The 14,599-nt window shown below is 35.4% G+C and overlaps 1 protein-coding gene across 5 annotated transcripts in view; it reads left to right on the top strand.

Moving 5' to 3' along the window:
• The window catches only part of NFIB (nuclear factor I B), a 228,968-nt gene that overhangs the window by 129,440 nt on the left and 84,929 nt on the right, over nucleotides 1-14,599 (top strand). For all 5 annotated transcript variants that reach the window (XM_061199062.1, XM_061199060.1, XM_061199059.1 and 2 more), the window contains exon 3: nucleotides 4,239-4,292. In XM_061199062.1, coding sequence (XP_061055045.1) covers nucleotides 4,239-4,292 — 54 coding nt within the window. The remainder of the gene's footprint in view (nucleotides 1-4,238; nucleotides 4,293-14,599) is intronic.

Here is a 14,599-nt window from a genome sequence, read left to right as displayed (position 1 = left end):
GAAATGAAATGGAGGTATTTGTAGTGAGGTGGATGGAGTTAGAGTCTGTCATACAGAGTGAAGTAAGTCAGAAAGAGAAAAACAAATACGGTATGCTAACACATATATATGGAATCTAAGGGAAAATAAAGGTCATGAAGAACCTAGTGGCAAGACGGGAATAAAGACACAGACCTACTAGAGAATGGACTTGAGGATATGGGGAAGGGGAGGGGTAAGATGTGACAGGGTGAGAGAGTGGCATAGACATATATACACTACCAAATGTAAAATAGATAGCTAGTGGGAAGCAGCCGCATAGCACAGGGAGATCAGCTCCGTGCTTTGTGACCTCCTAGAGGGGTGGGATAGGGAGGGTGGGAGGGAGGGAGACGCAAGAGGGAAGAGATATGGGAACATATGTATATGTATAACTGATTCACTTTGTTATAAAGCAGAAACTAACACACCATTGTAAAACAATTATACTCCAATAAAGATGTTTAAAAAAAAAAAAAGCATTAATTTAGACATGGCTTCATTAACTATTCTTTTTCCTAGAAGAAATATAATATGTTTAATTCACACTTTTAAAACACAAAGGATGGGAAATATGCAAAATGTATTTCAATCCTACTTTCTGTCCAGTCAGGTCAGAAAGAGACAGACAAAGAAATGTGGAAGTTATAGATTGAGATCAGGGAAGAGGAAATAAAATGTGGAAGGAATGACAGAGGACTGGTTTAGGTCTGCTGCCTTCAAGACCCCCTTCCCCTCCCTTTTTCTCCACTGCATCAAAATCTTTCTAGCCTCAAGACTGAGTGTGCTGGGCAGCTCACAGTCTCATTCTTACCGCCCTCCTTCTTCAAAGACTTCAGTCTTCTAGAAGGTAATTTTCGTCAAATGGCTGGTATCTCCTGCCTTTTGAGCATGACAGCTCCCTGAGAGCCTTGAAATGGCAGCAATGCCTTCCTCCCTCTTGGGGAGGGTGGGACTAAAGCACTTACAGAGGAATTCAAGAGGGCACACACTTGCCCATCTTCAGTTGATTCACCACGGACAATTTTAGATGCTTACACTGGGATGGACAAATTTAGTCACATCCCTTTTCTCCCTTTCTTCCTGAGAGTTAGTCCGTTAAAAATATTAGTCATTTTTTGAATGTGTCCTTTCTGTTTAATAATAACTTTCATTTATTGATTGTGTAAGATGTGTCTGACCAGTACTTGATGTTTTATATAGTAGAATCTTTGCAATGATTCTATAAGGTAGGTAGTATTACAGTTAAAGATCAAGACTCCAAGGCTCTAAGAGTTAAGTAATTTTGTATAAGATCACATTACTAGTGAGGGACAGAGCCGGGATTCGCTGTAACATATGAAGTACACACACACACACACACACATGACTTGAGCAAATGATGGAAGCAGTTAAAGAAAACCTTTGGGTATAGAGTAATTTGACCTAGGTGGTGAATTGGAAGGGTTTTAGATGTGGTCTAAGTAATTCTTTCTCTGAAGTTCACCACAATAACAGTTCATTTTTGGTTTCTCTGCCAACTGTGACTCCCTGGTTACTTCCTTTTCCAGCAGTTGGAATTAAGTGACCGATATAAGGTGACATAAGAGTTAAAAGTAGATTAGAGTGTTAGAATTTACAGTTGGAAAAGTAAGTGTTCTTTTGCTCGTTCCTTGAGGGGGCCTCTTCTGTGTTTTGGGGATCCAGTATATGCTGTTTTACTGCATGAGAGGGCACAGACGTTGGACTATGAGGGAAAATCTGTCATGTGTGCCAATAAATGCCAGATTATTTTAGAAAGTGGAATTATTATTATTAAAAGCAAGTGTATGACTCAAATTTAGGGTCTACTTTAGCTTTCCCTCAAATGTTTGTGGGTTTTTTTCCAGAAATTACATTTTTCTTTCAATTGAAGAAGTTGGTCTCCAGTTGTTGGAAATAGGGGAAAAGGGTAATTTGCAGCAGAAGAAAAATAGGGTTTTCCAAATGGGATGTTGTGGTAATGGGGTGTCATTGTTCTAACTGAATACTTTCTCAGGAATGGAAGAGACATTTTTCTTTACTGGATCCAATTTTCAGCAACAAGATGTTGGGAAAGAATTTTGTGGTTCTGTTTTGAAGTTGATTTAACTAAAAATACTAAGGCTCACCTAGAGTGTACAGCTCCTGTCCTCTGATGACAACCCTAATTTACCTCCTGTTGTGTCATCGTGAAGGTGTCATTAGCCGCCATGCGGGATCAATATCTAGACCTCCATAAATGTGAAGTAGCTTTACAGGGAAAAATAAAATATGGGGAGGCTCTGGGTCAGTGGGTACACACTGCATAAATAGGAACTTCTCAAAATGTTAGAGTCACTTGAGAAATTAAGCTGGAATGTCATGTCAATTCTGGGGGACATTTGTCAGAGGAACTCAAGGCAAAAACAGCTGAGGCTATAGCAAAATCATATAATTTTTCTTTTTTAATGTAACTGTCATACTCCATGCCTGGAAAGTAGCCAGTATTGGGCCATCTTTTATGGGAATAAAGAAGGAGAAAGATTGATCTCCTAAGTTATAAGTCACTGAGTCTTGCCTCAATTCCAGAAAAACTAATAGAATTCATGGGAGATGAGACAAACCTTTTGGAGAGTACCTAACTCTCTTTGGCTATCTGCAGAAGACTGTAGCCAGAACTCAGATTGCAGGAGTAGTCCTGACTGGTTTCTTTTCCATTTGGGGAAATAAGAAATAAACTGGAGGATAATGTGGGAATCATTAAATACATTTACTGAGATTTTATAAAAACTGTTCTAGGGCAAAAAAAAAAAAAAGGAAAGGAAAGAAAAGAAAAAGAAAAAAGACAAGGAAATGGGATGAAGGGGCACAGTTCTGATCTCAGTATTAAATCTAGTTAGCAGGCATGAGGCAAAGGGCAGAAATAAATAACCAAGTTTTATACAGAAGGAAGTCAACAGAATGTCCTTGCAGTTAATAGTAGAAGCAGCAATTGCAGTATGTTAATAAGTTCAGTGGAAGAGCAGAATAACCCTGCTGAAAAAAACCAGCATAAGATTTTTCTGCTTAAATAAGACTGGATCCCTGTCTTGGATATAATGGCCAGGTTTCAGGAAAGAGACTTGTCTGTGGCCGCCTATGAAATTTTGTTGAAATTCACTATCAAGTTCAAAATTGCCTTTTCTAGGCAAGCAAAGAAAGCTGCTGAATCTGAGCCATCCAGCCCAGTGCATTCACAGCCGTGAACAGCACACTGAGGAAAACACAAAAGAAGTAGACAGAATCTCTGCCTCTGCTTAGGAGCATGCAATTTAGTTGGGGAGACAAAACTTAAATACTAGAACCAATAAAAGAAGATTACAAAGCAACCTGCAAGTAAGTGTAGAATAATATGGCACAAATGACACAGATAAATGCAGAGGGGACATGGAGGAAAGGGGAGTGAGCAAAACACAACAGTGTCAGGTTAGTTAGGAAAGGCATGTTTAACAGTACTGTAGCTTCCATGTTCCTTTCTGTAGCATTGATGAAGAAAAATGTGGGATAGGAAATTCAGATGTTCTGCATTGATCTCTTCCTCCTTATCTGCCGAGTCTGTCCGTCTATCACAGATGGAAATTAAATTGATCCAACAATTTGCTCTCCACAAAGCCGTGTTGGTTTCTACCTAGTAATTTATGCTTTTCTTGGTGTTTGCAAATCGATTGCTATCATGGGATGCAGTCAAATCTGGGCCTGGATCCAGTAGGTTGGGGGATTATTGGAGTGGATATGTGTGTATGCGATTGAAATCCTGGAAAAACGGACTCTAGTTTCTATGTATTTTTACTCATTGAATAAAAACATTTTCAGGTTTTTTTAAAAAGCATGTTTAATTACACTCAGATTGCATTTTTAGGGAATGTATCTACTTTATTTCCTACTGCTCCTGACAGGCCCAACCTTCAAACCACCTTCAGTGGCTTCGTCGCCAGACCTTTTGTTTTAAAAAAGCCTTGCCCTACCCCACAAATATTAAAGATCGCTACTTTTTTCCTCTTGAAAAAAAAAAATATATATAGATGTTCTTCTAGTTTAATAAATAAAACATTGCTCCTGAAAGGCTTAGGAAAGTATACTTTATTCAAACACTCGACTTCATTGTTCTACGTTAAAAAAAATTTTTTTTAAGTCCTTCTGAGGATTGTGAAATTCTTTCAAAACAAATTAAAAAGAAAACATTTTCTGTGATTTCTTTACAGATTCTGGACAATCAGGAAGTCCAAGCCACAATGATCCTGCCAAGAATCCTCCAGGTAAATATGTGTTCCAGGACGTTTGCAATCTGACATTGTTGGAGAACAAAGGTACCACTGTATAGATAAACACCCCGTAATTGGTCAGCTGCCTATTTTGTTCTGGCAGGCAGGTATGATCACGACAAGATGTGATTCTTTCTAGGCCCTTCACAGTGGCACATACTTCCACATTGGCGTCATCAGTATGTACCTAATCACTAATGTTTTACTTTTTGTTGGTGTTTCTTTGAAAATGAATATGCATGTATTTTATAGCTGTATATTTTTCAGGTGCTAAAAGTCACTGTTGTTTGAAAAGCCAAAAAACCTTCTAATTTTTCTTTTAAAATGCACAAGAAAAAGTATAATTTTTCATGCTCTTATTATAGTTTGTGAAATCTCATTACTTTAAAAAGTAGGTTGTGGTGGTAGTTGGTTATGTCTTCATGCGGGATTTTTGCAAATGAGTTTTTATTCCATAATGTTTTTAATGGGATTCCCAGAATCAGGAAATAATGAAAGTAAGACTTTTCCTTTAGTGTAATGTATGTCGAATACTCTCTTTATTTTCAGAAGTTGTTCCAGATCTGAAAATGGCTTTTATAAGAAACCATACTGTCTTCATCATTTTGTTTTTCCTAAAGCTGAAGATATAGAATTTTGATGTTGATTTAGGAGTAGTATCTTTTCTCATGAGATAAAAACTAGTGCAAAGAAGAATTTCTAATATTTTAATCTCTTAAAAATTTTAATTATATCTGTGACTTTAGTAAAAGAATGCTCTACGAATAACCTAACAAAAACAAAACAAAACAAACAGGTAAAAAAATTCAAACTAACCACATATAACCTCCACCTCCAAAATGATCTCATTTGGCTTTTCATTGAAAATAGACCCCCAAATTTATAAAAAGTAATGATAAAAGTTTCCACAGGTAGACTTAGTTTTAGGTCCTTAATTGCTTGATCTTCCTGTCATAATACTTTGCTAATGTGAGGCCGAAGAACCCTCAAAACTACAAGAAAATATGTCAGAGCATTCTTGCTTTAAAATGATGTTAGAAAGATATAACAAGTAAATACGTAAGTAAAAATGCAAAGTCAAAACAGAATATATTTTTTTCTTTCTGAGTCTTGCCTATATTTTGTTCTTTATTTTTATCTTCGAAAAAATTTTTCCAACTGCATATTAACTTATTCTGTATTGTACAAAATCAGATTGTATGACAAAAGTAGTATATCCTTCAAAGATAAAAAAAATTTCTAATTAAGTATAGATTTAAAATGTATACTAAGTTGATTTTTCTTTACTTTCATCGAAATCATTTAATATGACTACAAATTGGTAGCAAAACATTGAAAAAACTGAAAAATTTTACATGTAGCTTCCAGTTAAATTGATTATTTTATTTTTTGTGTGGATGGGGCCAAGAAGGCGAGCTATTTAGAATATAATAAAATTTGTCAGAAATTTTCTGAAGTTGAGAAAATTTATTAGCTTGTAATGTCTTCTACTTTACTAAAATTTCTTCTTTTTAGTTATTAATGTTTTCTCTGTGTAGCATGAAAACCAAAAGTGAATTGTATCCAAACATTTTTTAAAAGCTTCTTCACTCATTTTACAAAGAACTGGCAGGGAGGGGGACCTTTACTAGGAAAAGAGTTGATAAGCATTGTTAAGTCAGACTAAACAAAGGATATGCTCTTTGCATTTGAATGACAGCTTGGTTTGAAATTAATAAAGCTGTTATTGTTTGAAATGCATTTCTGAACATGTACAGAAAGAATCATACTCACTTAAAATGTTCTCTACTTGAGCTGAATGAATAATCTCTGAATAGTTATATAATGACAGAATATGATTTTTCAAAATTTGTTGAGAAGCTTGGTTAAATTTTCTTTACTACATTCAGTATAGCACCTATTAATTTATCTGCTTACATATAATAGGCTAGCAGAAACAATCAAGATAAAGCATCTCTATTTTTTAACCTTTTAAATTTTCCTTGGAAATCAAACCTTTTGTGAACTATGTCTGAAAACTGGAACGTTGTAGGTAAATGTATATTATGATTAGTTGAATATTATGTATATGTAAATTGTACATTGGTTACCAGTTTTTCAGAGATAGAATATAATAAAACATATAAAATATCAAAATTAAGTGGAATAAAATTAGAATTTTCTTTGATGATTGAGAAGCATTCCATCGTTTTAACATGCTTTGTGTATCGTTATATTATGGACTTACCCTTAGAGATTATGAAGGAATTCTGTTTGATGGAAGTAAGAGTTTGTCCTGTAATACCTTGACATAAATCAAACCACTAGAAATATTGAATAGTATCTAACTGGAAATGTGAAAAATCATAACTTATTAAGGTTTTTGTTTTGCAGTCAATTGGGATAAATTATACTTATTATTAAAAGCTCTTTTCATAAGTATAAGCATGTTTGGTATTTTTAGAGCATAATTTATCTCTTAGAGCCTCTTTTCATCTCTGTTTTCTGGTTTTGGCTGAAATGTGAAATCTCTGAAGTTTAAATTTACTGTATCGAGAAGGCACGATACATTTACGGGCAAATTCAATCTATTACCATGAGCAATGAAACAGTCGAATCACTTTGCTGTTTGTATTGTTATAACAAAGAGAAAGTAAACTTTTGAAAAAGATTGCCTTGAGTTCCAGCTCTTTCTTGTCACTGGTAGTTTTCCACTGGGAGATGTGCAACCCCTGGACATTGCCACCCTCTACTTCTGTGTTTATTTCATAACAGCTTGGGAAGAGATGGCAAAAATTCAAGCCCTTTTGGAGGTAAAGGCTCTTTGAAATCTGTTTACCACTGTTGACATGAAGGTGGGATCACATCCAGTCATTCTATAAGTACAGATGCATGGGTCTCCCACAAACTGGGCATCCCTCTGGCTTGGGTTTTCTCCAGCATCAGACATGACTATCTGATTCAGAAGAACTTCTGAAGGGTGACCTTAAGGCTCTTCAGACTGTAGTATGGAGCCTACAGATAGGCCTTTAGTTTTTAATTTGTGTTTCCTGATTGGGATTTGTACTTAGTTAGCAAGCTAATCACATGCATTTGAACAAAAGCGACACATTTTTGGGGAGGAAGTATATTTGCTACTTATTTTTAAAAGCGCTTAAGTAGGTTTTTTTTTTACTATTTTAAAAGCACTTAAATAGTCTTTGCAGTATTTCCTTATACTATTTCGTGATTTAATTTTTTGTATTTATTCTTTGTTACATAGTGGGGATGGGCACCATACTCTTTTCTGGGCTAAGGTGCCCAAAAAGTCTGACTTTGTCCAAGGACATGACATTGTTATTTTGGTCAAGAAGCACTAGGCTACTTCATTTTTTGTATGATGCACATTTCTCTTATTTATGTTGGGGTCAAAAGTTATATGTTTATATCTAGATACTTCTTTCTGAACAGTAAATTAATCCCTTCTAAGCAGTAGAGCTGCAAGAGTCCTCTTTCAACTATAGCATACAACTGTTGTGGACCAAAGGAGAGCAAACCACTAATTTAGGAACTTAGACACAGACCTAATTTTATTTACAATGATTAAAACCTCTACTTTCGCTTTTAGAAGATGTGTGTGATTGGATTATAATCTTTTGAAATGAACTTTGACTTGCTATATTATTTTGTGTCTCTACATTCCTTGGGCTATGAACTTTTAGACTTCCCAATCTCGATCAGTTGCCTAATGCTGGAGTGGTTGATATCCAAGGAAAACAGGGCAGTCTAGAAGTTGGATTTTGCCTCTAAGTCAGCTAGAAGTGGATGCCTCATTTTGGAGTTCAGGAAGACTGTAGGTTTGTGGGGAGCTCTCTCTTGGCTGGAAATATAACAAAGAAACATTGAATCCTAGGACACTTTTTGCAAATTCTGTGATGAAAACTTCTGAAACATTCCAAGTATCATTAACCAGAGCTTTTTGACCTAGAATGACATGGACTTATCCTACTTTTCTTTTTTGCAAAATTAGTAGGATGCTTGTGCTGTTTTGTGGGGCAGCTTTTGTGTGTAGTTGGGCAAAACCTCTGGGAACCATTAAGATCATATATTGGGTAAATGTCAAATAAGCCACCTTATAGCCTACCTGGAACAAAAATAGAATTACATAAATAATTGAATAAGTTAAATAAGGTGTATCAACTATAGCAATATGCTCATCTTGCATTTAAGATATTATTTTAATTTATATTTATATATATTCCATATATAAGAGAGATCATACAGTATTTGCCTTTCTTCAACTTATTTCAATTTAGCATAATGCCCTCAAGGTCCATCCATGTTGTCACAAATGGCAAGATTTTGTTCTTTTTTATGGCTGAATAATATTCCATTGTATGTATGTAGCACATACATACCACAATTTCTTTATCCATTTACCCATCAATGGACACTTAGGTTGTTTCCATGTCTTGGCTATTGTAAATAATGCTGTAATGAACATGGGGCTGCATATATCTTTTTGAATTTGTGTTTTCATTTTCTTTGGATAAATACTCAGACATGGAATCTGTGGATCATATGCTAGTTCTATTTTTAATTTTTTGAGTAACTTCCATTCTCTTTTCCATAGTGGCTGCACCAATTTACATTCCCACCAACAGAGCACAAGGGTTTTCCTTTTCTCCGTATTCTCTCCAACACTTGTTATTTCTAGTCTTTTTGATAATAGCCATTCTAAAAAGTGTGAGGTGATAGCTCATTGTGGTTTCAATTTGCATTTCCCTGGTGAGTAATGATATACAGCATATTTTTATGTACTGGCATTGGCCATCTGTATGTCTTCTTTGGAAAACATCTATTCACATCTGCCCATTTTTTAAATCAGATTGTTTGATTTTTTTGCTATTGAGTTGTATGAGTTCTTTATGTGTTTTGGATATTAGCTCCTTATCTGATGTATGATTTACAAATATTTTCTCCCATTCAGTAAGTTGCCTTTTCATTCTGTTGATAGTTTCCTTTGTTATGCAGAGCTTTTTACTTTGATGTAGTCCCAGTTGTTTTTCTTTTGTTGTTGTTGCTTTTGGTGTCAGATTTTTAAAAATCATTACCAAGGTCTATGTCAAGGAGCTTACTGTGTTTCTTCTAGAAGGTTTATGGTTTCAGGTTTTACATTCAAGTCTTTAATCCATTTTGAGTTAATTTTTGAGTACAATAAGATAGTGGTCCAGTTTCATTTTTTTGCATCTGGCTGCTGTCCATTTTTTCCAACACCATTTATTGAAGAGACTGTCCTTTTCCCATTGTATATTCTTGGCTCCTTTGTTAAAAATTAATTGACCATATATGTGTGAGTTTATTTCTGGGCTCTCTATTCTGTTCCATTGATCTGTATGTCTGTGTTATGCTAATACCACACTCTTTTAATTACTATAGCTTTGTAATATAGTTTGAAATCAGGGAGAGATGCCTCCTGCTTTGTTGTTCTTTCTCAAGACTGCTTTGGCTATTAGGGGTCTCTTTTTGTTCCATATAAATTTTATAACTTCTGTTTCTGTGAAAATGCCATTGGCGTTTTGATAGGGATTGCACTGAATCTGTGTATTGCTTCGGGTGGTATGGACATTTTAACAATATTAATTATCATAATCCATGAGCACAGAATATCTTGCCATTAATTTGTGTCTTCTTCAGTTTCTTTCATTAATGTCTTGTAGTTTTCAATATACAGTTCTTTCAACTCCTTAGTTAAATTTATTCCTAGATATTTTATTCTTTTTGATGTAATGGTAAATGTGATTGTTTTCTTATTTCTTAATTTCTTTGTCTTTTAGGTCATTATTAATGTATAGAAATGCAACAGAGTTTTGAGTATTGATTTTATGTCCTGTAACTTATTTATTAGTTCTAACAGTTTTCTGATGGAGTTTTAGGGTTTTCTATATAAAATATCATGGTATCTGCAAATAGTGCCAGTTTTGGTTCTTCCTTTCCAGTTTGGATGCCTTTTATTTCTTTTTTTTTCTTCTTCTTCTTTTCCTAATTGCTCTGGCTAGGACTTCCAATACTATGTTGACTAAAACTGGAGAGAGTGGGAATCCTTGTCTAGTTCATGATCTTGGAGGAAAAGATTTCAGCTTTTCCATTGAGTGTGATGTTAGCTGTGGGATTGCATATATGGTCTTTATTATGTTGAGGTACATTTCTCTGTACCCACTTTGTTGAGAGTTTTCATCATGAATGGATGTTGAATTTTGTCAAATTTTTTTTTTCGCATCTATTGAGATGATCAAATAATTTTTATCCTTCATTCCTTAATGTGGTATATCATTTGTGGTTATTGAACCATCCTTGCATCACTGGAATAAATCCTACTTGATCATGGTGTATGATCCTCTTAATGTATTGTTGAATTTGCTTTGTTGATATTTTGTTGAGGATTTTTGCATCTATGTACATGAGGGATATTGGCCTATAATTTTTGTTGTTATTGCTGTTCCTGTGACATCCTTATCTGATTTTGGTACCAAGGTAATGCTAACCTCATAATGTGACTTTGGACATGTTTTTGATTTTTTTAGAAGAGTTTGAGAAGGATTGTATTGATTCTTCTTTGAATGTTTGGTAGGTTAACTGCATTCAGGTAGGAATGCTGATCATGATAGATTTGATTTTCTACAGATTCTATTCTGGTGTCTTGTTTGGGTACTACCAAAGAAAGTCATTCGTCATTTGGGGTAGCACTTGAAATCTACACCTCTGAAGTTTCCTGCTGTTCATCTAGATCTGCACATGGGGGATGCTGGGCTGTACCTTGGGTGATCCATCACCTTGCACCTAAAGGCTGGGCTGATTGTCCCAATGTTGTGTGGATTTGCAAGAAGAGCTGACAGTCTTGCCTGTCCCCGTTTTCCAATCTAGGTTCTTGTAGGCACCTCCTGATAAAGGTACTTAATGATAGCTCTGTTAGAAATTTCTTTTTTTTTTTAACATCTTTTTTTTTAATTAATTAATTTATTTATTTATTTTTGGCTGCATTGGGTCTTTGTTGCTGCGCGTGGGCTTCTCATTGCGGTGGCTTCTCTTGTTGCGGAGCACGGGCTTTAGGCGTGTGGGCTTCAGTAGTTGTGGCTCGCGGGCTGTAGAGTGCAGGCTCAGTAGTTGTGGCACCCGGACTTCGTTGCTCCATGGCATGTGGGATCCTCCTGGACCAGGGCTTGAACCCATGTCTCCTGCATTGGCAGGCAGATTCTTAACCACTGCATCACCAGGGAAGCTCTGTTAGAAATTTCTAAACAATGAAATACATGTCCAAAAAAATTTCACTGGTGAAGCGGTCTGGTCCTGGACTTTTGTTTCTTTGGGAGGTTTTGGATTACTGATTAAATATCCTTACTAGTAATTGGTCTGTTCAGAATTTCTATTTCATCACAATTCACTCTTGGTAGGTTGTGTGTTTCTAGGAATTTATCCATTTCTTCTAGGTTGTTCAATTTGCTAGAGTATAATTGTTCATTGTAATCTCTTATGATACTTTGTGTGGTATCAGGTGTAATGTCTCCTCTTCCATTTCCGATTTTATTTACTTAAGGCATCTATCTTTTTTTCTTGGTGAGTCTAGATCAATTTTGTTTATCTTTTCAGAGAACCAGCTCTTAATTTTATTGATCTTTTCTATTGTCATTTTAGTCTCTATTTATTTCTGCTCTAATCTTTGTTTTTTCTTCCTTCTACTAACTTTGGGCTTTGGTTGTTGTTTCTTCTAGTTCCTTGAGTGTATATTTAGGTTGTTTATTTTAGATTTTTCTTATTTCTTGAGATAGACTTTTGTCACTATAACTGTCTTCTTAGAACTGCTTTTGCTGCATCCCATAAAGTTTGGTGTGTTCCATTTCCATTTTCATTTGTCTCAAGGTATTTTTTTATTTCTCTTTTGATTTCTCCTTTGACCCATAATAGTATCTATTAACTATAATAATATGCTGGTCTTGCATTTAAGAAAATTTTTAAATCAAACAAATTTTGAGGTTGATTTCTCCCCTACTCTACTTTATAGATACTGAGATTGAAGCTACCAAAGGGTTGTCGTGAAACTAATGAAAACCAACCAAATAATTCTCAAGAAAACTAGCATCTGCAGTTGTAGTTATCATCTGCAGGGATCACTAGGGCCTATGTTTGTTTGACTTTTCACTTTGTTTTTGTCAAAATTTAGCATTTGAGACAAACAGTACTCTCTAATAGTTAAAGAAATAATACAACAGTTTTCTCTGCTATTTGCGTATGAAGGCAGATATATTTGCATAGGCCCTGCATAACCTCATAGAGCATGTTTTATCTTAGAATATCGTGTTCAAGGTCAAAGAAAGGGGAAAATTCACTCTGACTTTTTTTTTAATAACAGTCCTTTCACTCCTCATTTAATAAGTTCATGCCCACTCATTCTCATATCCTTATTTATCATATCCACCAGAATCAACGTTTTTTTATGGGGGGTAATGCACTATTTCATGATACTTGATTCTAAACTTCGGCTCTTTACAATATGAAACAGACTATAAACAGGCTTTCTATTCATAGAAGTATAAATAGAAAGACAGTAAAAGGATGGCTTAACTGTGTAAGACCTGACATCATATTGGGTTGGCCCAAAAGTTCGTTTGGGTTTTTCATAAGATGTTTTGGAAAAACCCAAACAAACTTTTGGGCCAACACAATAGGTAAAGCTTTTAAGTAATTTGAGAATGAGGTCCATGTGAGTCAGTACAAAAATCAAAGGATTTTTTTCCAAATAGATTTTGTTTCAGAGACATTTTTCTTCTTTATCCTCTAACTTTTTTGAAGACAGCACATTAGTAAAGTTCTTAAATGTTCAAATTTAGGATGGAACTCAGAGTAAAGGAGGAGAGGATAGGTAATGAGTTTTGTTAGCAGATTAATCTTAAAAGGTCCAGAAGGCAATAGTCCTCAGCTACTTATTTTTGCAGTCTGCATTATGGGTGCTCATGTATAACTTACTCCTCAAAAGTTGATCTACATAGAAGTTGGCACCATGCCCAGCCTCTACAATGGGTCCAGTCTGATCACTTGTAATATTAATTTTGGGGGGAAAAAAAAGACAATTTAGGAATATTTTATAAGGACATGAAAGAAGCAGATTTATCTATATTGCCCCAGTTATCCACCCTGTTAGGCCATGAATACTACTAATTGAGTGCCAACTGGTTGCTGAGCTCAGAATTAAATACTACATTCCAGGAGACAGGGTGGATTGAGTCAGCTCTATATGAGTAGAGACAGCCATTTGTCCTCCACCATTCCACACCAAGAACAATAAACAGCCCTGAAAGAGCTGTCTATAGGTAGATTTTTCAGCCACAGATATTTAATGGGCATCTATTTTGTGCATGGCATTAGACTAAATGCTGTGGAAGATTGAAAAGTGAATTACACATAAACCTTGCTCTCCCCAAAGTTTCTGCCCATAAGTACATACAATATTCTATACATATTGTGAAAACCTAATATTAGTTAGTGCTACAACTCAAGTGTCATGGGAGTTCAAAGTTGTGAAATACTGGTTCCAGCCATTGTAAGGAGTGTGGTGAAGTGCAACGAATATGAATGTTGGAATTAAAAATTTCCCCTGAATCAAGGTTCTAAGTTTTACAATGATCATGAGGGCCATGAGGAGAATGACCAAATCAGCCCCCTTCTCTGGAACTCAGCACAGTCAATTATACCCATGCCAGTTGGAAACATTAGATGGGAGAGCATACCTGGCAAGTAGGAGGTGCTTGGTAAAAGGTAAAAGGGAGGGCTTTTTCATCCTACTTTCTCTTCCAGCTGGGTTGATCAAGAAGACTTTCTGCAGTAAGTATCATTTGTTGTGAATCCCAATAGAAATGTGTTGAATTTTTACACTGCACTCCCCTGAAGACTTTAGATGACATAAACAGAGTTACAGATCATAAGATGCATAAGAATAGGATGTTAGAGGTTATATAAAAGGGACAAAAGAAACAGATATTTTCAAGTCTCACGGTGGAATAGAATTTTAGTTTTAAGGTAGTCCTTTTTTTCCTAAGTAAGCCTTTTGGCCTGCCAGGAAACGCAGAATGAAATTTTGTTACATAGTTTTTAATAATGACAAGAGAAAGAGTACAAATGTATCTTTTGAGATTGCTTTTCCCCTGGCAACACTTTATATCTTAGTCTCTTGTATTCACATTGTATAACTAATTTTCCTACTTGCCTTTCCATAGTGCTCCTTCTTTCTGAAGCTACCAACTTGTCTCTCTCCATTGGAAACATTCTCTGTCCCTTACTTTTCCTGGTCC

This window comes from Eubalaena glacialis, chromosome 9 (genome assembly GCF_028564815.1).
Source record: "Eubalaena glacialis isolate mEubGla1 chromosome 9, mEubGla1.1.hap2.+ XY, whole genome shotgun sequence".
NCBI lineage: Eukaryota > Metazoa > Chordata > Mammalia > Artiodactyla > Balaenidae > Eubalaena > Eubalaena glacialis.
Note: the sequence above shows the minus strand (reverse complement) of the source record. Positions and strands in the feature narration are given on the sequence as shown.